General features: G+C 35.6%; 8 protein-coding genes across 9 annotated transcripts; 5 read left to right on the forward strand and 3 right to left on the reverse strand.

Annotated features, from left to right (window-relative positions):
- The first annotated feature begins 1,293 nt into the window (after positions 1 to 1,293).
- Positions 1,294 to 1,663, forward strand: LOC18026918. The gene has a single exon (XM_006410903.2). The coding sequence runs from the start codon at positions 1,313 to 1,315 to the stop codon at positions 1,559 to 1,561; it is 249 nt and encodes an 82-aa protein (XP_006410966.1). The 5' UTR covers positions 1,294 to 1,312; the 3' UTR covers positions 1,562 to 1,663.
- Positions 1,664 to 2,483: 820 nt separating this feature from the next.
- LOC18026919 (aldo-keto reductase family 4 member C8) lies at positions 2,484 to 4,587 on the forward strand. Of its 2 annotated transcripts, XM_006410904.2 has the most exons (7): positions 2,484 to 2,707; positions 2,799 to 2,849; positions 3,185 to 3,261; positions 3,349 to 3,436; positions 3,525 to 3,800; positions 3,887 to 4,135; positions 4,288 to 4,587. In XM_006410904.2, exons 1-7 carry the CDS (start codon positions 2,600 to 2,602, stop codon positions 4,372 to 4,374), a joined length of 936 nt encoding a protein of 311 aa, XP_006410967.1. In that variant the 5' UTR covers positions 2,484 to 2,599; the 3' UTR covers positions 4,375 to 4,587. The 2 variants fall into 2 exon arrangements, with proteins under 2 accessions (XP_006410967.1, XP_024004201.1); XM_024148433.1 differs by having other exon boundaries at positions 3,185 to 3,436.
- Positions 4,588 to 7,820: 3,233 nt separating this feature from the next.
- LOC18026920 (NADPH-dependent aldo-keto reductase, chloroplastic) lies at positions 7,821 to 9,943 on the forward strand. Its single transcript, XM_006410905.2, has 7 exons — positions 7,821 to 8,042; positions 8,328 to 8,378; positions 8,642 to 8,718; positions 8,814 to 8,901; positions 8,982 to 9,257; positions 9,353 to 9,601; positions 9,720 to 9,943. Exons 1-7 carry the CDS (start codon positions 7,923 to 7,925, stop codon positions 9,804 to 9,806), a joined length of 948 nt encoding a protein of 315 aa, XP_006410968.1. The 5' UTR covers positions 7,821 to 7,922; the 3' UTR covers positions 9,807 to 9,943.
- Positions 9,944 to 10,417: 474 nt separating this feature from the next.
- Positions 10,418 to 12,945, forward strand: LOC18026921 (NADPH-dependent aldo-keto reductase, chloroplastic). Its single transcript, XM_006410906.2, has 7 exons — positions 10,418 to 10,600; positions 10,757 to 10,807; positions 11,416 to 11,492; positions 11,591 to 11,678; positions 11,975 to 12,250; positions 12,349 to 12,597; positions 12,702 to 12,945. The coding sequence occupies exons 1-7, from the start codon at positions 10,481 to 10,483 to the stop codon at positions 12,786 to 12,788; spliced, it is 948 nt and encodes a 315-aa protein (XP_006410969.1). The 5' UTR covers positions 10,418 to 10,480; the 3' UTR covers positions 12,789 to 12,945.
- Positions 12,946 to 13,611: 666 nt separating this feature from the next.
- On the reverse strand, positions 13,612 to 14,416 carry LOC18026922. The gene has a single exon (XM_006410907.2). It carries the CDS (start codon positions 14,338 to 14,340, stop codon positions 13,612 to 13,614), a length of 729 nt encoding a protein of 242 aa, XP_006410970.1. The 5' UTR covers positions 14,341 to 14,416.
- Positions 14,417 to 14,977: 561 nt separating this feature from the next.
- LOC18026923 (aldo-keto reductase family 4 member C10) lies at positions 14,978 to 17,422 on the forward strand. Its single transcript, XM_006410908.2, has 7 exons — positions 14,978 to 15,175; positions 15,358 to 15,408; positions 15,941 to 16,017; positions 16,129 to 16,216; positions 16,499 to 16,774; positions 16,864 to 17,112; positions 17,210 to 17,422. The coding sequence occupies exons 1-7, from the start codon at positions 15,056 to 15,058 to the stop codon at positions 17,291 to 17,293; spliced, it is 945 nt and encodes a 314-aa protein (XP_006410971.1). The 5' UTR covers positions 14,978 to 15,055; the 3' UTR covers positions 17,294 to 17,422.
- Positions 17,423 to 18,560: 1,138 nt separating this feature from the next.
- On the reverse strand, positions 18,561 to 19,460 carry LOC18026924 (diacylglycerol kinase theta). Its single transcript, XM_006410909.2, has one exon. The coding sequence runs from the start codon at positions 19,342 to 19,344 to the stop codon at positions 18,721 to 18,723; it is 624 nt and encodes a 207-aa protein (XP_006410972.1). The 5' UTR covers positions 19,345 to 19,460; the 3' UTR covers positions 18,561 to 18,720.
- A 1,766-nt stretch (positions 19,461 to 21,226) lies between these two features.
- LOC18026925 (diacylglycerol kinase theta) lies at positions 21,227 to 22,144 on the reverse strand. The gene has a single exon (XM_006410910.2). It carries the CDS (start codon positions 22,035 to 22,037, stop codon positions 21,330 to 21,332), a length of 708 nt encoding a protein of 235 aa, XP_006410973.1. The 5' UTR covers positions 22,038 to 22,144; the 3' UTR covers positions 21,227 to 21,329.
- Between the last annotated feature and the right edge of the window lie 1,185 nt (positions 22,145 to 23,329).

Consider the following 23,329-nt stretch of genomic DNA (forward strand, 5'->3'; position numbering starts at 1 on the left):
GTATTAAAATAATAAAAAATGTCTTCTTCGTATATAACTATACTTTTTTTGTTAACCTAAAAGTCTTCAAGTTCAATCAAATTAAGGATTGTAGGATATAAATCACAGTCATCAACCTGATGAAGATAAACATTAAATCAAAACAATAGTCAATCATACTCAATCATCTTCGTCAGTACGTAATCAGTACCAACGGATTAATTAATTCCTCAATAGCATTTAACATTTGAGTATTTGACTAGGCCAATTACACCGTGGCCACAACTTTTGTAAGCCTCGCTTATTATATTTTACCCCCAAAAACGTCATATTTTAACAAATCTATTGACATCACAGTTCACATTTTCTTTACTATAATAATCCAAACACATCTACCACTTTTATAAAGATATTTTGATATGTTTCCATTATTTGGAGATTTTATATCACATTTTCCATAAATTAGCAACTGTACATCCAAGAAATTTATATATGTAATGGATTAGAATCTCCTGTTATAACAAAAGAAATCACGTAACTATATATTGGATTGCTTGATATGTCACATTCCGACAACAAAAACTGAGACCATCACGACAGAAATCTGAACCATCTCTTATAACCAAAAAAATCACGTTTTTGGCAAGCAGAACTATTTGAGTCTTGAAGACATTTTATCCTTTTTATAACGGAATATATATAAATAAGAAAAAATTGCCAAAAATTATTTGATAATATTTTACAGTATTAGTTTTTTAAAAATATAATATTTTGCTTCAATGTTTCTTATAAACCTCACAGATACAGAAAGATAAAGGATTTTGTTTTGTCCAAGAAAATATTAGATACTAATATTAGAGTGGAACAGGTATAATAGATTGTAATAACATCATTCGAAAAAAGTCTGCAAAAAATTGAATAATTTATAATCCTGTCTTTCTAAAAATACAGTAGAAGAATTTTAGGGAGAAGAAATGCAAAATTACAACTCTCCAATAGTCCAGCTGCAAAACATTATTAACATTGGATGTGGATAATTAATATTTTTATATGAATATATTAGTTTTGAAGATAAATCCGTTGGACCAGCCGTGGTTTCATATTAGTTTGAATGTAATTTTCAGATTCTTCCTGTAGCTAATTTCACATTCAAAGATTGCTTCTCCTTTTAACCTTCAAGAAATCATAATATTTTAAATATAGAAAATGACGTTGGAAAACTTGTAGATACAGCAACAAATCAGGAAACGCCGTGTGGCAATTCCGATCTCTCTATAAAACCAAACGGCTCTGTTTCTTTGGCTTGCTATAGCAACAATAATAACACACAAAAATGGAAGGTCTTATCCCGTTTGTTTACAAAGCCGTCATGCAAATCCGTTATGGTGACGAGTCGCCGCTTTCTTCTTCTTCTTCTTACTACGTTCGTCTTCCGGGCGATTCAGGCCGGTTCGGGAGATCCGATTTTGAGATGTCGGGTCAAGTATCTTCATCCAATACGGCGACGTCGAAGACCACGACCACCACGTTTGGTGTTTCTAATGGGGTCCACTCACCGGTTTCTCGTCATGTCATGCCGTGAATCACACGCGCTGCTGAAGGAAACCTGAAGATGCGCGTGAGAGAAAGGGTTTCGTGATTTTGTGATTACTGGTTAGGCTTAGTGTCGGATAAATCTTAATGAGTTATATAGGCTTGGACCGGTCGAATAAACCTGATGTAATAGTCGGGGTGGCAGATTAATTCTCTAAGCGTGGGCTTTTAACCCAAAATGGGTAGTCTTGTGGCTTTTGTGTATGCTTTTAATTGTATATAAGTTATATGAATTTTTTTCTTTTTTACTTACAGAGTTGTTAGATTTTTTGTTAATCAATAAAATTTTAGAACGTAAACTATAGAATGAATTAGGTAAATTGCAAGAAATATGAAAATTCATTTAGGTAAGTGATTATTGGTAGAGTTGCTAGAAAATAGGAAAACAAGTTCTCATACAAATGTTTGGTGAAAATGTAATAAAAATGAGCAATATAAGCCTTCTTTTGTAGATTTTTTTTAAATGAACATGAAAATATATTTTTAGATGGATAAACTAAATATTTAACACGCTAAATATGATATAGATAGTCTAAGATTAACATATCACACGTTTTTAAAATTAATAATACAAATTCATTCTATATATTAGATACCTAAATTCAGCAAAATTATGCGTTTTGCAACATTTCAATGTTTAAAAAAAAAAAAATCATCCGTCTCTACCATTTGAATGACAGAGGCCAAATCGTCCAAACATATTGGCAAAGGATTGTTTACAAGTTGAAGAAGAACAATAATACCTCTAAAAGGAAAATTAATCAATTTTTTACTAGTTATGTTTTCGTAATATACAATTATACATAGGTTGTAAAAAAAAAGAGAGGTAAAGACGCACTACAGTGACAATACAGAGTAAGCCTAAAGTGAAACGTGTCATCGGCCATTGCATTGCAAAAAGCTTTAGATTTGTCTGAGTTACGTCTTTCTCTTTTCTTCTGCATCTCATTTGTCCTCCTTTTTTTGTTTATTCATCACCCTCTCGATAATTTTTCTTGTATTCCATAGAATTATCCAGATTAAAAACATGGCAGCTCCGATTCGATCCTTCGAGCTGAACACTGGTGCCAAATTACCTTCGGTCGGTCTCGGAACATACGCCTTGGTCCCGGCAACGATCGAACAGGCGATTAAGGTATTATTACCCGTCGCTCCGGTTCGAATTTCAAGCTTGTGTCTTTGAATATAGAGATTTCACTCACATATACTTGTCTTGTCGGTTTTAGATTGGATACAGACATATCGACTGTGCTTCCATATACGGTAACGAGAAAGAGGTAATATTGCTAATTTACATTAACAATCTCTCTAATGTCTGAAAAAAATTATATCTTTTTTAGCTATTTCCATTTTGAACTGTGATCTTAATCATTTGGCAATGGAACCAAATTTTTTTTTTGTTTCCTTTGAATTTTTTACTGGTATTCGAATCTAGAGTGAAAGTTAAAACTTTGTGGGCTCATTGTTGTCAAAATAGGTTCAATTGAGCTCACATTATGTGTAACATCTTTGCTTCCATTGAAAGAGTTATATGAATGTTTAGTTTTGGGGGGTTGAAGTGTCCTGCCTCTTTGTTTCTTTGTTCTCACGCTATGATTGCATTTATGCTAAGATTGGTAGTGTATTGAAGAAGCTCATAGATGATGGTTTCGTGAAGCGTGAGGAGTTATTCATCACTTCGAAACTCTGGTTTGCCTTCTTTTCCTACCATCTTTTCTCTTGTGGACATGCTTTTTTTTTTTTGGTTTGCACACACATATGTTCATTGTTCTGCAGGTGCAATGATCATTTGCCTGAAGATGTCCCTAAAGCACTGGACAAAACATTGCATGACTTACAAATTGACTACGTTGATTTATATCTGGTACAACATAACCTCAAAGATTGCATCTTTAAAATGTTTTATATAATTGTTTCTATTTTGAATGTGTGTTTTGCTTTTTTTGTTGAAGATACATTGGCCAGTGAGCTTGAAGAAGGAATCACGTGTGCCAACACCTGAAACACTCACAAAACCTGACTTACCAAGTACATGGAAAGCAATGGAAGCTCTCTATCACTCTGGAAAAGCTCGGGCCATCGGTGTGAGCAACTTCTCTTCCAAGAAGCTCGTTGATCTTCTAAACGTGGCACACGTAGTCCCTGCTGTTAACCAAGTGGAATGCCACCCAGTGTGGCAGCAACAAAGTCTTCATGAACTATGCAAATCCAAAGGAGTTCACTTATCCGTGAGTATACACATTCTGATTTGACTATGTTTCTTGCTGGTATGAATTAACGAAGACACCATCATTGGTTTCGGCTTTGATGATAGGGTTACTCTCCATTGGGTTCACAATCTAAGGGAGAAGTCAGGTTAAAGGTTCTTCAGAACCAGATTGTCGCCGAGGTTGCAGAGAAACTTGGAAAGACCACCGCTCAAGTGGCTCTTCGTTGGGGACTCCAAATGGGTCATAGTGTCCTACCAAAGAGCTCGAGCGAGGCTAGACTCCAGGAGAATCTTGATGTTTTTGACTGGTCCATACCTGAAGATCTGCTTGTCAAGTTCTCCAACATTCCTCAGGCAAGTTCTTTCCTGTTTTTCCATTCTTTTTACGGGAGATTATTAAGTCAGATTCTGGGAAAAATCATCCCACATAACTCTAAGAACACCCTTCATTGTTGATTATTTAGATCATCGAATCTTGGTTTTCACGTTTCCTTTAAATCTTGCAGGAGAAGTTAGTCCCAGGTGCTGATTTCGTGCATGAGACGAATGGCTTCTATAAGACCATTGATGAGCTATGGGACGGTGAAATCTGAAAAGCTTCATCTAGACGTTAAGGACATCGAATTATTTTCTGTTTAATAAATCCTTCATGTTTGTTATCGGTTAGAAACACTACATGAAACTTCCCAAGCTTTGGAAACTGTTTACTTAGTTCAGTCTTCAAACAATAGACTGTGTACTACGAATTCATCATAACTGCTTTAGTCCAACCTGCGAATATATCCTTCATATTTTAGCGTTGAAAATCTTGTGTAATCCGCAAAACTTATGTATGATCTGAAATCGAAATCCAAACCCTGACCGTTAGAAAACTATATTATTTGATCTTACAAATGCGTTTCCATCTCTATTAATTGCAAATCTGAATATTTTTCTACCTTCGCCTTTCGTCGTATGTTGCTCGTGGAGCAGAGGAAATGAGGAATGCTACATTGATGTGTAGTGTTGGATCCTATCCGTTTTCAATATTCTGTTTTTTTTTTTATTTGCTTCCGTGAAAGCATCTCCAATGGTCTTTCATTTTTCATTTTTTTCTTTTATTTTGAAGATAAAAATGAAGAAATGTTCTCCAATGGTATTTCAAATTCATCTTCAAAATGAAAAAATAAACAGTGTTCCTTCAAATTTAAAGGAATACTGTTCATTTCTTCATTTTTTGAAGGTAAACTTTTTTATTTATAAAATGTATCTTTGACTTTTTACATGCTTTGTTTTATACACAAACAAAATTTATATGTTTTTAATCCAATTAATTTTAAAACTGTTAATTTTTTTAATTAAATTATAAAATAAAAATACAATAAGCACAGTAAAAATATACAATAACATATATTATATAGAAAATACAAGAACATAGAAATCAAAAATGCATAATTAATACTAAATTATTTATAAATAATAAACTTAACATAACATAAACTAACAACTTAATAATTTGGAAAATCACTTCCAGGTCCATCAAGATGATTAAAATACTGTCCAAATGAAGTTGATGCTGAAGGAGGAGTTTGCTGATTTTGTTGTTGTTCAGCCATTTTCTGTAAAATCCGTGCTTGTTCAGCTTGAACATATGTTAAAAAAAAATATTTTGCTACACAACAAGAAGCTAGCAAGAAAGATGTAGAACGGGCATTTGGTGTTCTTCAATCACGTTTCGCAATTGTGAAAGGGCCAGCTCGTTTTTGGGATAAGAATGTGTTACATGACATAATGACCATTTGTATAATTTTACATAATATGATAATTGAAGATGAGCGTGATCTCAGTGCACCAATTGAAGTAAGAAGAAAAGTTCCACCTCTAGAGGTTAAAATAGAAGCGAATGAAAGTATCCGGTTCCAAGAATTTTTGGCTCGTTATAAAAAAATCAAGGATAAAGAAGTTCATTTCTCTCTTCGAAATGCATTAATTGATCATCTATGAGAAAAATATGTGCCTTCTAGTACATCATAAAATTATGCATGATTTGTTCTTATTTACATTATATATTATGTATTGTAATTTTCTTTATGTCATAAATTTTTAAATTATATAAAAATTATAATTTGGTTGAATAATTATTTTACGTAAATAAATAGGTGAAAATTTGTAAAACTGAAAAGTATAGGACCTTGTTAGCAATTAATAAAAAAATAGAGATAAAATATGCATGAAATATTCTTTTTGAAGAAAAAAATGAAGAAAGTTTGCTCCAATTCATTTTTGAAGGAAAAAATGAAGAAACCATTGGAGATGCTCTTAGTGTGTACTCTGTTTTGAGATTTTTTTTTCATTTATTTTGCAATATTTTAAAAATAAAATAATATTATTCTCCAATTTATTCTCTTCTTATTAAGCGAATGAATAGCATGTGTATTTATTGAAGATCAATTTTTAGCAAATTATTCTTGCAGAAGGAGTTGATTATTTCATAATTGTATACAGTTTTAGATATGTGTATCTATTTAACCTATTGTGCTGGTTAGTCAGAGGTGCTGATTTCACGTATGAGACGAGCAGTTTATAACACCATTGATGAGCTAAGGACATTGAATTGTCTTTTGTTTATATAACCCTTTAAGTTTGTTCTCAGTTAAAAACCACTATCACATGAAATAAGGTTTGGCAACTGTTTCCTCATCAGTCTTTAATCAATAAAATGTTTTCAACTAGTATTACAAATTCAATATAACAACTGTAGTCGAACATACAAATATATCCTTAGCTCGCTTTGTAAATTTTCTACAAACCTCAATAAGTATATATGATCCGAAATTAAAAGTTAAACGTAACATTGAAAAGATGTATAAAATGTGGATAATTAATGATACAAGTATCTAGATTGTTAAAAATTTTAAAATTTATTAATAAAAGAATAATGGACTTTTACAAATTTTTGGATGAACTTTCCTTTATGAAGTAGCTAAAGAATATGGGAAGAAAATACTATTGGTCTTCAATGGATCTCTTTCACTTGAAACCAATGTTGGAGAAGAAGTTCATAACGAGATGAGGACGTGAGGCCGTGAGAGCAAGGAAAAGACTCTATTGTGGATAGTCGATAAGCAGGACATTGTCATTATGGATTGTCGGATGACAATATTCCTTCTGTCGCCTATTATTATTCTCCCTCAAGATATAAGATATAGTAGTCTGAAACATATACACAAAAAGGAGAAAACTATCTCTATCAAATTAGTGGTGTAATTCGATGCAACATTTCCGTCCAATCTGGATCAGCCGATAGTTTTAAAACGTTACACATAACATCAAACCATACTATATATGAATATGGGTAAACGAAAAATAAATGGTCACAAAAAAAGAAAAATAAATGGTCACAAATTTCATTCCGCTCTTCACATAAGAGACAAAGCTGAATGCGGCTCCAACCTCAAGTAATAGTTTTCTATTGATAATAACCAAGTGATCATACAAATACTCCTTTGTATCTTAGTGATTGCACTGTTAACCAAGTGATCTTTTTTACGGCCGGTAAGGAATCTTCTTATTGACTCCGGGGGTCTTGAGTCTTTCATCAAAAATTACATTAACGTCTTTTAAAAAAAATTGTGTAGAACAAATAAACTATTTTTATAAGTTAAAAGAAAATTTTCTGTATACATATTTAATAAATTCTCCCATATTATTCTCAAATTTATTATGTTCAAACTTCACAGGGAAATGACACCGGCCGACAAAAAAAAAAGACACCGACCGTGCAAAATGTACAGGAGCTCAAATCAGCCGTCGATTACCATTTTCCATTGGACAAATATATGTGTGGGCCCAAAATTATGATCACATTCGACATTAGCAAAAGAGGACATCTAAATGAACGGATAAGATACATCCACGTCATAGTCAATATCTGACGTGACAATACTAACGCAAGAAAGAAATCAATTTTGGCCACGACTCTCCCGCCTTTGTCGCTTTCACTTCTTCCCTTTTTTTTTGGGTTCTTTTTTAATTTATTAAAATGTTAAATTTATTACCCAAGAAAAGAATGTTTTTTATATTTGTTCTATTGATTAGTGGACGTTGAGAAGTGCGCTGTGTATGCTTTTGAACCAACGCTATCGATCTTTAATCTCCGATAATGGCGAACGCGATCAGATTCTTCGAGCTTAACACCGGCGCTAAGATCCCGTCGGTGGGTCTCGGAACATGGCAAGCCTCTCCGGGCCTCGTCGGCGATGCCGTCGCCGCCGCTGTAAAGGTTCGTCTTTTGGTTAACGCGATTCCATGGTTTCATCGTATTTTTCTGTCGATCTCTTATAATTTCTTAGTTTTTGAATATACAAAATGTTAACTTTTCCTAATAACAATATGCTAATCTCCAAGATCTCCTAACATAATTCCATACATAATGTTTTAGAGAGATTAGTTCTCTGTTTCAATTGGATTTTTGTTTTTTTAATGATTAATGTTTATTGATCGTTCAAGTCTTTGTATGTAACTGTGCAAGTGAAGATATTTAATCTTCTTTTTTTTTTGGTTGCAGCTCGGATATCGTCATATTGATTGCGCTCAGATCTACGGCAACGAAAAAGAGGTAGAAAGATAACACATAGATGCTTGATTTAGCCCAATTGAATAACATTGATGATTCTTCTTTCATATGGATTTAGTCATTTTAGTGTGTCTTGAATTGGTCGGTCTTACATTTAACGATCAAATATTAACAGTGTGTTTTTCCTCTTGACTATACCTTTATTGTGTTGATTGCAATGAGTAATGACAAACATGTGCATTTTGAATTTCAATGATCTGTTTTATTTGTTGAATCCTCATAAAGCTTGTTGCTTTCCTGTTCAGATTGGGACAGTCTTGAAAAAACTGTTTGAAGATAGTGTAGTGAAACGCGAGGAGTTGTTCATCACTTCCAAACTCTGGTATCTTGTGTTATACTGTGTTTATTAGAATGCATTATTCTATGAATTTAAGTGTAGCTTTAATCTTGCATTTTTCATTTTGTGTTCCATCAAAGGTGTACTGATCATGACCCTCAAGATGTGCCAGAGGCACTAAACAGAACTCTACAAGATCTGCAGCTTGACTACGTCGATCTGTATCTGGTAAGCATCACTTTTCGTTGCAACAGTTGCACAATTTATATTTTTGCTTAAGCATAATCCGTATAGCATTTTTCTTGAAGATGCACTGGCCTGTACGGATGAAGAAAGGTTCTGTTGGAGCTAAGCCAGAGAACCTTTTACCTGTAGATATTCCTAGCACATGGAAAGCAATGGAAGCACTCTATGATTCGGGCAAGGCACGAGCCATAGGTGTAAGCAACTTCTCGACCAAGAAACTAAGTGATCTCTTGGAGTCAGCTCGTGTTCCTCCAGCTGTTAATCAGGTCGAGTGTCATCCTTCTTGGCGACAAACTAAGCTAAGAGAGTTCTGCAAATCCAAAGGAGTTCATCTCACTGTAAGCATCACTCATCTCACCAATCGTTGTTACTTCCTCTGCCTTGTGAATAAATGTGCATTCACCTTATGCATTTGATTGGATATTCTTGCAAGGCATACTCGCCATTGGGCTCTCCAGGAACAACGTGGCTCAAGAGCGATGTTCTGAAGAACCCTGTACTGATTAATGTTGCGGAGAAGCTTGGAAAGTCTCCTGCGCAAGTTGCGCTTCGCTGGGGACTCCAAATGGGTAATAGTGTACTTCCAAAAAGTACTAATGAAGGTAGAATCAAAGAGAACTTTGAAGTTTTCGAGTGGTCAATACCTGATGACCTGTTCGCTAAGTTTTCAGAGATTGAACAGGTACAGTGGCTACATCACCACTTCGTTCTTGTACATTTCATTACATAAGATTAGTTGCTCTGCTTTTTCATTGGTTTGATCTAGAATCAGAGTTTATGTGTTTTGGATTAAAATGCAGGCTAGGTTATTGACTGCTTCCTTCTTTGTTCACGAGACACTGAGCCCTTACAAGTCTCTTGAAGAAATTTGGGATGGGGAGATATGATTATTATATTCAGCTGATCTATTTTGTTTTGTCAATAAATGGGAGGTTTCTCTCTGTGTTGAACTTTTCAGTTTGCTCCTGAATGTTACAGAAAAGGAATGCCACTCAAATAATTTACAGCTTCTTATTATTTTGAATTTTAACAATGGATCCAATTATACATTTGCAATGGATCCGATACGAGAATATTCTTGCAGCTAAAACATCATTAACCAAACTCTCACACTTTTAAGTAAAACTCAACAATGAGACGAGTATTTCAAGTAATCAACATAAAGTTTTGGATAATTGGCAAAAAGAAATTAAACTTCAAAAAATACATATAAATGAGCAATTCAGATACCAATTTTAACTGAGTTGGTTATATAGGAAGTAGATGAACTGAAATTGTGTTAATGAATTGCGGTCGGCGCAATGTATGCGTGGACCCCAAAAGGTACCACGTGGACCGATCATATTCGAGAGATCAATGATGAAATCTAAAAACCACGAACTAGATACTTCCACGTAAGGGTCAATATCTGACGTGACAATACCAAAAATTTCAAAAAAGTTCCCGGCTCTGTGGCTCTCACTTCTCCACACGTAATGGTCAATAATACGCCTTTTATTTTCTTGGATTAGTGTACGTGTTGAGCCAACAGCAGAGAATCTCAACACTCCAATCTTTGATAATGGCAAATGCGATGAGATTCTTCGAGCTCAATACCGGCGCTAAGATCCCGTCGGTAGGTCTCGGAACATGGCAGGCCTCTCCTGGCCTCGTCGGCGATGCCGTCGCCACCGCTGTTAAGGTTCGTCTTTCGGTTCATCGTGTCGTGTTTGCTTCGGATTCCACACTTTATTCAGAGATGTCACGACGCCTCTCTATCTATGTTTGATCGTTGAGTTAGTTTTCATCGTAAGTAGCTGTGAAACTGAAGTTATTTATTCTTGAATTCTTATTGCAGATTGGCTATCGTCATATTGATTGCGCTCAGATGTATGGCAACGAAAATGAGGTAATTAGAAACATTGATGCTTGATTTAGCCAAGCTTACTTATTTTATATGTTTTCCTTGTGCTTTGTGTATTATCTCTAGCTAGGCATTGATTTGAAATTAGCCAGCCTTAAGTAGTCGTTAATCAATGAAAAAAATTATTCCTTTTTTTGGTCAAGTATTTCAATTTTTAGTTATGTATAGTTAAATTTATGATTTACAACTACGTAATTATGAGAGTGATTTGATCAAAATCTGAATTTGATTTGATAATTATCTTATGGAGGCCTAATCTCATCAATAATTTGATATTTCGTATTTGAGTATTATTGGCTAATATTTCTGTCAAATGTTTGTTCCTCTTAAAATTTTAAAGTTTTTATTTTTGAAATATCTAAACTTTAGTATCTATGGACCATGTTATAATCTTTACATATATAATGTATATATTTATCATAGGAATAATATCTCAACTGCTTGTTTAGTCCCAGTGATAAAATGTGTATTTTTCTTGGTCAATGGTCTGCTTAATTATGTTATATTCCCAATCTCTTGAAGCTTGTTGCTTTCTTGTTTCTGTCTGGTTGTGTCTCCAATGAGGATACTGAAAGATCTTTCCTCCTGTGCAGATTGGGGCAGTTTTGAAAAAACTGTTTGAAGACAGTGTAGTGAAACGCGAGGAGTTGTTCATCACCTCCAAACTCTGGTATCTTGCGTTGTATTGTGTTTATCCAATGATTAATGAACATTCTGTGACTAATGTGTAGCCCTAATCTTGCATTTTCAATTTGTGTATCATCCAAGGTGTGCTGATCATGACCCTCAAGATGTGCCTGAGGCATTAGACAGAACTCTACAGGATTTGCAGCTTGACTACCTCGATTTGTATTTGGTAAGCAACTAAGCATCACTTGGATGGAAATGTTATGTGATAAAATTTTAAGTTGAATTAGTTTTTCACTAAAAACCAATTGATAATGAGCACATATATTGACCCATATTACTTTAGATCTCATATTATTTATTTTCAGATGTGAGTGTCCTAACCTATCTCTTCAACAAGTGTTGAAACTTGTTTATATTTCCGCTTAAACCTAATCTAAATAGCATTTCCGCTTTTGGGGATCGATTGTTCATAGAGGGAAGACTATTTCATAACAGTTTCTTTGTGTTTATTTTTTTTGGAAGATGCACTGGCCTGTACGAATGAAAAAAGGTTCTGTAGAGCTTAACCTCGAGAACCTTTTGCCAGTAGACATTCCTAGAACATGGAAAGCGATGGAAGCACTCCATGAATCGGGAAAGGCACGAGCCATAGGTGTAAGCAATTTCTCGACCAAGAAACTAGGTGATCTCTTGGAGTTAGGTCGTGTTCCTCCTGCTGTTAATCAGGTCGAGTGTCATCCTTCTTGGCGACAAACTAAGCTACGAGAGTTCTGCAAATCCAAAGGAGTTCACCTTAGTGTAAGCATTACTCATCTCACCAATCGATTTACTATTATCCATTTGTCAATATGTGACATGCCTTATACTACATTGATTGAATATTCTTGCAATGCAAGGCGTACTTTCCATTGGGTTCTCCAGGAACAACGTGGCTTAAAAGCGATGTTTTGAAGAACCCAATACTGAATATGGTTGCGGAGAAGCTTGGAAAATCTGCTGCTCAAGTTGCACTTCGCTGGGGACTCCAAATGGGTAACAGTGTACTTCCCAAAAGTACCAATGAAGGAAGAATCAGAGAGAACTTAGATATTTTCGACTGGTCAATACCCGATGACTTGTTCGCCAAGTTTTCTGAGATTGAGCAGGTACAGCTAAATCCACACGTCGGTTTCAAATAAACTTTGTTGCTCTGTTTTTCCTCTGTTTGATCTAGAATTAAGAGTTTTGTGTGTATTTGGATTAAATGCAGGCTAGGTTATTGAATGCTTACTTCTTTGTTCACGAGACACTGAGCCCTTACAAGTCTGTCGAAGAATTATGGGATGGGGAGATATAATAATCAGCTAGCGATATATTTGTTTTCTGTCTGTGGTTTTTGGTTTGTTCATGAATGTTACAGAAAAGACTTGTCACTGAGATAATTTACGATCATATTTGTTTATATTTTAAATTTTGAATTTTGAAGTAAAAGAGATATGTGTTTTTTTTTTGAACATCTACAAAGATAAGTGATCTAATTCTACAATTGAAATGTATTATAGACTAGTCACCGAAAATCGAAAAAATGAAACTTGCATATGGTTGTGACCATACCAATCAAACCCTACATTCACATTGCATTAGAGCTAAATGTCCAAACGAGTGATCAAACCTAAAATAATAAGGATTTATAATCGAAAATGAATATGTCAACAAATTGTAATTTTGAGACGGCAGCTTCTGAATCTCGCATTAAAAAAAAAATTAAGATAATGCAAAATTTATAAGGACCATAAATCATTCTTCTCTTTGTCTAACTGATTTTGAGATGGAGCTCAAATGCTCAATTTTCTTACAATCTTATGCTGACAAAGAGATTCTGTAACAATTCTTAGATTTACAAGTATACATATCTTTGTAGTTGAGCTCTTTTCGTATTAGAGTATTTGAACTTTGATGTATTCAAGTTTATTTAAACCAAAACCGACGCCATCAATGACTCAAGAGCAATTTACAATCATGCGATTATGTGAAATTGAGACACATACAAACATATATAAGGAGAGCAACAAAAACAAAATAAACATACATACATATATATGTATGTAACGGAAAACAACACCGAAATTGCGACACACCAACAATTAAAAAAATTTCATCGGAAAAGAAACTATTAATACTCACATGCCTGAATACTCATATGCAGTAGTATCATATGCAGTAGTATCTGTATATCCATCGGTCATTGTTGCAAAGGCCACCTGGCCTGCTACCGTAGCAGTTACAGCTAAAGCAGCCTTGAGGGGACCCAAAAATCCTCCCGGTTTCTTCTTACCCTTGCTTGAGTCTGGACTGGGATTTGCTTTTGGAGAACTCGGGTTCATGTACGGATGCTGAGGTTGATGACCACCAACATGAGGGAATGGCCCATACGGATCCATATGTCCATAACCAAAAGGGATTCCTTGACCATAATGGTGCGGCGACGATGGTTGTCCCTGTCCCGCGTGGTCATGCAAGCTTCTCTGCTTCACTATGGTTGTTGCACGAGGAGACGAGGCCGCATGCATCGGACCGTGTGCGCAATGCGGGTGAGATTCAAAACTACAGTGCTTGCATTTGTAGAACATCCCTTGGATGTAGACTCGGCAAACATAGCATCCACGCTCGGCCATGTGCGTGGGACCGGTGATGAGGCTTAGCTCATGATCAGGCGCGTGCCATGAGTATCTGAGGGTTGCAGGACAAGTGGCACAATATTCGTGGAGATCGTAATCGCAGTCCTTGCACCGGTATGTCTTGCCGTCTCCGTACAGTTTGCAACCATTGCATGTGTATGTTCCTACAACGTTAGCTTCGGTCAAGGGATGGTTATGCGTGAAATGTTGAATCGTGTTCGGTTTTGACATCCTCCCGTGCCGTTTTGGGTGTTGAACTGGAGCACGGTTTAGGTAATGCTAGCTTTTGATTTTCTTGGTGCTAGTTATCAGTGGAAATGTTTGCAAAATCTGCAATAGCCTTCTTCTGTTATTAATACAAATTTAGTTGACTTTGGTGGAGTTGACCGATCATACAAAGAAAATGTCACTTGTGTTATAATTTTTCTGTTTCAAGTTGTTGATATTATACACGAATTTACGTTGAAATGTTCTATTACATGTCTGGTTTTCAACTGAGGACGTGTCTTCAAGTTTTCAACCATTACAGTAATACTAGTGGTATATAAGAAAAAGGAAAAAACAACAATTACAAACTGAGCCGGCCACTATCATATATATAATTCCTTGATGCTAACAATTGAATATTTTCAGAAGAAAATGAAAATCCCTAAAAAAATCGGTAAAAAAAAAGGGGTTAAATGGTTGTTGAATCGACATTTTTTTATTTAGTTTTATACATTTATTTTATTTTTACACATGTTTTTAGAAAATATATCCTATTTTTTTTAATAAAAGCACTCTATAGAAAATATATTTGAACGAAATATTAAGGCCCAAGTCATTACCCTTTATGGGCTAAGCAAGTCCATTATACCCAACTCATTTCATCATTTTCCTTTTTTCTCCTCTTTTGATCAATTTCACTTAGTGTCGCTTTCACGAGATACATATCGTACCTCCGATAATGGCGGAGGAAATCGGATTATTCGAGCTCAACACCGGAGCGAAGATACCATCAGTCGGTCTCGGAACGTGGCAGGCTGATCCTGGTCTCGTCGGAAACGCCGTCGAAGCCGCTGTTAAGGTTCGTCTGTGATTTTGTGGCTTCGTGGTCACTGGTCACTGATCGTTGCGTTTTAGGATTTATGGCCAAATCTGTATAGCTGAATTGCTAGTTCCTCTTTGTTTCTTTATTGAGTTAGTCATTTTCACCTAAATTGATTTACACTTCTAACGAAAAAAACTGAAGATTCTTCTACTATGCAGATCGGCTATCGGCACATTGATTGTGCTCAAATCTATGGAAACGAGAAGGAGGTAAGCATAGTCATCTTTGGTTTCAAGGATTTTGTATATTTCGTTTAGATTATGGTTCTGTTCCTTGTATAAGTTTTGAAAGTTTTAGGTTAAGCTGTATTGGTTCATGATTGTTAATATTTCCAGTCTTTAGTTTCATACTTGTATCTCGCTTCTTGATGCAAAAACATTGTGCTCTTGATTATGCGTATGCTGTGTATCACAATGGGTTGCTTAACACTGCTCATCTTTAGTTGCCTTGTTTGATCATGTTTTGCTCGTTTCCTCAAGCTCCAATCTTGATTGTAGATATGTATTCATTATCCTGTATCTCTCTGTTTTGATGACCAAGAAATCTCTTAGAACAATATTATTTTGCCTACATATCTTAATATTTGGGTTAATTTATTGACATGATCTCTGTTGTTTGTAAACTGTGCTATTGTTTTGAATCTAGAAATAACAGGCTCGTCGTTAATCAACAATGATTGATTTAATGACTGACAGAACACACCTGTATTTATTTGCCACTGACAACTTCTTCCTACTGCAGATTGGGTTAGTCCTGAAGAAATTGTTCGATGATGGAGTTGTTAAGCGTGAGGAAATTTTCATCACATCGAAACTCTGGTATTCTGCATCACTATGCTTTAATTACCTTATAGATTATTTCTTCTTTTTTCCGGTAATCAGTTGTCAAGTCTGTGGATCGTCTAACCTGGTCACTTGCTCATATGAAAGGTGTACTTATCATGATCCTCAAGATGTGCCAGAGGCTCTGTACAGAACTCTACAGGATCTACAGCTTGACTATGTTGATTTGTATCTCGTAAGTAATATATTAGGAAACCTTTTCTTGTTCCTTTCGACGAATTATCCATGTGTGTTTCTCTTCAACATAACTTGCAGTGATCCAAATTGGTTCCTGAACCTGAGTTGTGCTTTTAGATGTGGTTTGATTTATGTGTATGTTACTGCATTTGTTAAGATTTGAGAATCTTAGGACTCTTGTGAAATATTGGTCGAACATCTAAGCCTTTTTCAATTGACATCTTGCGCCATTTTGTGGAACCAATTCAACTGATCAACAGTTTTTGTGACCCTTTTGCAGATCCACTGGCCTGTTAGCCTCAAGAAAGGTTCTACTGGTTTTAAGCCAGAGAACATTCTGCCAACTGATATTCCTAGCACATGGAAAGCAATGGAAGCACTCTTTGATTTGGGAAAGGCCCGAGCTATTGGTGTAAGCAACTTTTCCTCAAAGAAACTCGCAGATCTCTTGGAGGTGGCTCGCGTCCCTCCTGCTGTTAACCAGGTGGAGTGTCACCCTTCGTGGCAACAAACTGTGCTCAGGGATTTCTGTAAATCTAAAGGCGTTCACCTCTCTGTATGTAGCACAAACATTTGCCATAACCTTTTTGCAAAACTGACAAAAGATCTCGGAAATATTAAACATTAGTTGATATTTTTTTGTAGGGATACTCTCCGTTGGGTTCTCCAGGGACAACGTGGCTTAAGAGTGATGTTCTAAAGAACCCGATTCTAGTTGCGGTTGCTGAGAAGCTCGGCAAGAGTCCTGCGCAAGTTGCATTACGCTGGGGTCTCCAAATGGGTCAAAGTGTTCTTCCAAAAAGCACCCATGAAGACAGAATCAAACAGAATTTCGATGTTTTCAATTGGTCCATACCACATGACATGTTATCCAAGTTTGCTGAGATTGAACAGGCAAGTGATTGCATTCCAAATAGGTCAAAAGCTTTCTCTGTTTTTGCTCATGTACTCCGCTTATCTAAAATTTAAGATGTGTTTCAATGCTCTGCAGGGTAGATTGGTGAGAGGCATGTCATTTGTTCATGAGACTAGTCCTTATAAGACTCTTGAACAACTTTGGGACGGTGAGATATGAGACTCATCATTGGATGTGCCAAATCAATTACGGATTTGTCATAGATCTATTTATTAGTACTGTAACTTGTTTCCTAGAGAAAGATACACCATTTTACGCATAATAAACTCTCTCAAAGTGATCCTCCTACGTTTTCAAAGTCTTCTTTAAAAAACACTGCTGCCCTAGTTATATTGGATTCCGGATCCATTATAGTAAAGAACTTTAGATGCAAGTTATTGTAAGATGTGGCGTATATTTAAAGATGGTAAACACCGAATACATTTGAGACCATTGCAAACATTGTTTCGAAAATAACTAAGAACTTTCGATTTCTTGTGGTTACAAAAGAGAAATCTTGTGTTCACTTACACGGCTAACTTTAACGTGCTCGTTAATTAGAAACTCATATAATGTGTGGTAGAGTAGTTTAGTTGACTGGCTATATATGCCTTAATGGTCAATCCGTCCTCTTCCTCATAAATACATTTCATTTTCTTAATGATCAAGGACAGTGCTCCTATTTTCACAATAGAAAATGGACTGTTACAATGACATTGTTAATCTCAAAAGTAAAATATTTTTATTCTAACTTAAAACTATCAATTAAAAAATATGTTGAGAAATTAATGTTTTATGTATGGAATTAGTTACACACAAGTACGAGTCCAACGGAAAGATTCTCGGAAATGTAGACCGATCGAAATGGTGAAAAATCATAAAAATAAAGAATTAAAAAGAAAAAATGGTAATTGTGGAAATTAATAGTCCAACCAAAAGCTGTACCAAAACATCCAATGTAGTAAATAAATATAGTTTGAACCATCAAAAGAAAATCAAAATAAAATGATGAGGAAATTATGGAGATCAAATATACGAGCAAAGATATTTTAAAGTTGAACAAGGAATAAATATTGATACTACTTGCCAGAGATGTGGTCCATGTGGAGCTATTGAGTTAATGATGTAGATAGAGAATCTTAATTTATCTAGATTTACCAACTTCTATTGGGTTAATGTTTTACGTACCTGTATAAACACTCTAGTTTGTGAATTAATTAATACAACCAACCTTTTTTATCCAATTTAGTTTGGGAGCGGTGGAGGAAAAAATAACTACACTAAGTATCTTTCTTTCTCACAAAATTGGATTTTATCACCGATCTTGTTGATTCAAGATCATTTTCCAACAAATTCGATTAATACGAACGTGAATCTCTTTTGGAAAATTTCATATTGATCCGATGACTAAGTGGTTTAATTATTTGGAAAAAAAAAACAAATGACATGGTTTTTCACTTTTCAGGGTACTTTATTTTTTTTTTTTCTTCACATTTAGTAAATTTCTTGTTCAAAACGAAAAAGAAAAGAAACATCACGAATAGATCATAAGACATATAAAATGGCAGGATGTAAATGTTCGAGACGTGCCATTTCAAAAGCTGCCGCTATTTAAGGAATTCAGTGATCGGTGAAGCGATGATATTGCAAACAACACCAACCGTTACATTCTTCAAAACCCTAAAGATTCTTCTTCCTGTACTCGAACCGGACGCCAATGACGATGGTGACTCGGCTAAGATACACTCCGTATGAATATCGAACTTACAGAGCTCACACCTAAACCTCCAAGATTGGCACGAGCCGTGACAAACCATACACGTGCTGGCTCCCCCGAGGCGAAACTCCAAGTGATGAGCAGGGTGAAGCACGTGCCTCACGTGCTGAGGCAGCTGCGTGCAGAGCGGGTGTACGTCGAACTCACATAGCTTGCATCTGTAGAACAAACCCTCGACGGACTCGTTGCAGATGTCGCACACGCGTTCGTTCTGGCGCGTGGACTGCTTTTGACGGAAGAGGCTGAGCTCGTGCTGGGGATGAGTGAAGTTTTGGAGGGTGAAGGGACACGTGGCGCAGTATTCGTGGAGATCGTAGTCGCATGTTTCGCATCGATAGGTTTTGTCTGAGCCGTAGGTTTCGCAGCCGTCGCAGATGAAGTCACGGGCGATGTTCGTTTCCATTAGTGGATGGTTGTGCGTGAAATGCTGAACGACGCGATGTTTTGGAGCCATCTTTACCGTTTTTGGTGTGTGTGTGTGTGTGTGTGTTCTTTTTTTAGAATGGTTAGGATTTGAGAGAAGAAACGGTGGTATATATAAGAACGAATACTTTTTGAGACGAATCCAAACATTGTTTCGGACATAACTAAGAACTTTCGATTACTCGTGCTTACAAAAGAGAACACTTTTGTTGACTTGTCCAGCTAAGGTTAACATGCTCTAGAAATGTGTGGTAGAGTAACTCAGTTGACTGACTATGTATGCCTTAACGGTCAATGTGGCCTCTTCCTCATAATCACATGCATATCCACATTTCATTGTCTTGATGATCACGGACTGCGCTTCAATATTCACAAGTAGAATATGGACTGGCTTAAAGTGAAATGTTAATCTCAAAAGTAAAAAATTTTTATACAAACTTAAAACTATCAACTAAAAGACGACAAATAAAACCTATCAGTTAAAAAATATGTTAAGAGATTAATGTTTTATGTATGGAATTGATTTCTTAGTTTAGTTGTTGTGTTTTTTTCTGTTCCAGTTAAAGATTTTTATTTTGTCTATATATCTTGTAGAAGTTTGAAATAGTTCTGTTTGGTGAACTGGGGGTAATTCTATAGCTAGTGCGCACAGGCTGAGAGAATTTGTATATTTTTTTATTAATGGTTTCTAAATAGAAACTTATAAAAGGTTTACTAAAACATATAAACATTCCAAAGAATTTCCATTAAACACTTCAAAAAGTTATTTGGACGCAAATTAAAGAAAGGTGTGGCATATACCACATACTTCTTTTTAGTAATTTAAGTTCATGAATATCATTCAGCCAAACATAAAAATAAAAGAGATGTGCCTCAACTCAATTAAGAACAAAAGAAAGTTCTCCAGCCTAAATCATTTTTAATGAACTTAATAACTTTTCTAAAACCCTATTTTGTTGACTCAATATTTTCTCCTAATTGGTTGTCTATAACAATTTTTATACTGTGGCTGAGCTAATAATTTGTTCGTTAAGAGCAATTCTACTTCTTCTTCGAAAAGATCTATGACATTAGACTCTTTTTTTGATGCTATTGTTACTATATTTTTCGATAAATTATTTTATTACATACAAAAGAATGTGTGTTTCGTATTAAATAAATTTCTGGATCCGCTCTGCTGTGTACCCCATTTTATTTGGACATGCATGTGGAATAAGGTAGTTGTAAGGCCAAGAGAAAAGCCTTAAAAACACACGTACGAATCCAACGGAATACGTAGATTCTCGGAAATGTAGACCGAAATGGTGAATTCATAAAAATAAATAATTAAAAAGAGAAAAATGGAAATTGTGGAAATTAATAGTCCAACCAAAAGCTGTACCAAAACATCCAATGTAGTAAATAGTTTGAAACATCAAAAGAAATCAAAATAAAATGATGAGGAAATTATGGAGATCAAATAGATGAGCAAAGATAGACGAGTAGATGAGCAAAAATATTTTAAAGTTGAATGAGGTATAAATATTGATACTACTTGCCAGAGAAGTGGTTCATATGGGGCGCTATTGAGATAATGATGTAGAGAATCTTAGTTTATCTAGATTTACCATTATCTTTAGTTCCCATTTCTATTCGGTTAATGTTTTGCGTACTTGTATAAACACTCTCTAGTTTGTGAATTAATATACAACCAACTTTTTTATACAATTTAGTTTGGGAGCGGAGAAGGAAAACAATTACCCTTCAGTATCTTTCTTTCTTACAAATTTGGAATTTATCACCCATCTTTTTTTATTCAAGATCATTTTCCAACGAATTCGGTTAGTATGATCGTGAATCTCTTTTGGACAATCCCAAATTGATCCGATGACACCGTAAGTTATGTGGTTTATTTGAAAAAAAACAAATCCTAATGGTCTTTTAAGGTACTTTTTAATTTAATTTATTGTTCAAAACGAAAAAGAAAACAAACATCACGAATATATAATGGCAGGATGTTAATTTCAAAAGCTGCCGCTATTTAAGGGCTTCGGAGATCGGTCCAGCGATGAGATTGCAAACAACCCCAACCGTTAGAGCCTTCAAAACCCTAAACATTCTTCTTCCTATACTTGGACGACGCGACGCCAATGACGATGATTGTCCTCCCTGTGCCTTAAGCCCTCTGCTTTTAGTACCCGATTCATCGGTCTGGTTAGAAGGTGACGTGTTGCACACGGCTAAGATACACTCAATATGAATATCGAACTTGCAGAGCTCACACCTATACCTCCAAGATTGGCACGAGCCTTGACAAACCATACACGTGCTCTCTCCACCGAGGCGAAACTCCAAGTGATGAGCAGGGTGAAGCACGTGCCTCACGTGCTGCGGCAGCTGCGTGCAGAGCGGATGTACGTCGAACTCACATAGCTTGCATCTGTAGAACAAACCCTCGACGGACTCGTTGCAGATGTCGCACACGCGTTCGTTCTGGCGCGTGGACTGCTTTTGACGGAAGAGGCTGATCTCGTGCTGGGGATGAGTGAAGTTTTGGAGGGTGAAGGGACACGTGGCGCAGTATTCGTGGAGATCGTAGTTGCATGGCTCGCATCTATAGGTTTTGTCTGAGCCGTAGGTTTTGCAGCCGTCGCAGATAAAGTCACATGCGATGTTCAACTCCGTTAGTGGATGATTGTGCGTGAAATGCTGAACGGCGCGCGGTTTTGGTGTCTTTGAAGCCATCTTTAGCGTTTTTGGTGTGTGTGTGTGTGTTTTTTTAAAAAAAGGTTCGGATTTGAGAAAATAAACGGTGGTATAAGAACGAATACTTTTGAGATGATTCCAAATATTGTTTCGGAAATAAATAAGAACTTTCGCTAGACTGGTTACAAAAGACTGAAAGATAGTACTTTTGTTGACTTGTCTAGATAAGGTTAACGTGCTCTAGAAATGTGTGGTACCGTAATTTAGTTGACTGACTATGTATGACTTAACGATCAATATTGTGGCCTCTTCCTCATAATCACATATCAACATTTCATTGTCTTCATGATAAAGGACTGCGCTCCAATTTTCACAGTAGAAAATGGACTGGATTACAGTGAAATGTTAAACTCAAAAGTAAAATATTTTTATTCAAAATTAGAACTATCATTTAAAAGACGATAAATAAAACATATCAGTCAAAAAATATGTTAAGAGATTAATGTTTTATGTATGGAATTGATTTCTTAGTTTAGTTGTAGTGTTTTTTTTTTTTTACTTCCAATTAAAGATTTTTATTATGTCTATATGTCTTGTAGATGTTTGAAATAGGTCTATTTGGTGGACTGTGGGGAACTCTAGTTCGCACAGGCTGAGATCTATGATGGTATAGACTTTTTTTTAATGCTAGTGTTACTATATTTTTCGATAAATTATTTTATTACTTACACAACAAAAAATGTTTGTTCCAGATTAAATAAATTTCTGAATCCGCTCGTGTACCCATTTTGTTTGGACATGCATGTGGAACAAGGTGGTCGTAAGGCCAAGAGAAAAGCCTTGCATACACGTACGAGTCCAACGGAATACGAAGATTCTCGGAAATGTAGACCGAAGTGGTGGAAATAGTCCAACCAAAACTGTTCCAAAACATCCAATAGTAAATAGTTTGAAACATCAAAAGAAAAATGATACGAAATTATGGAGATCAAATAGACTTGCCAGAGATGTGGTCCATGTGGAGTTATTGAGATAATGATGTGCAGAAGAGTCTTAGTCCATTATCTTTAGTACCAATTTCTTCTATTGGGTTTATATTTACGTACTTGTATAAACATTCTAGTTTATGAATTAATAGAATCAACTTTTTTATCCAATTTAGTTTGGAAGCGGAGGAAACAATTACCCTGAGTATCTTTCTTTCTTACAAATTTGGAATTTATCACCGATCATGTTGATTCAAAATAATTTTCCAACGAATTCGGTTAATACGAACGTGGATCATCTCTTTTGAACAATTCCAAATAAATAAAATCCGATGACACTGTAAA

The sequence above is a fragment of the Eutrema salsugineum genome, unplaced genomic scaffold (genome assembly GCF_000478725.1).
Source record: "Eutrema salsugineum unplaced genomic scaffold, Eutsalg1_0 scaffold_10, whole genome shotgun sequence".
Classification (NCBI taxonomy): domain Eukaryota; kingdom Viridiplantae; phylum Streptophyta; class Magnoliopsida; order Brassicales; family Brassicaceae; genus Eutrema; species Eutrema salsugineum.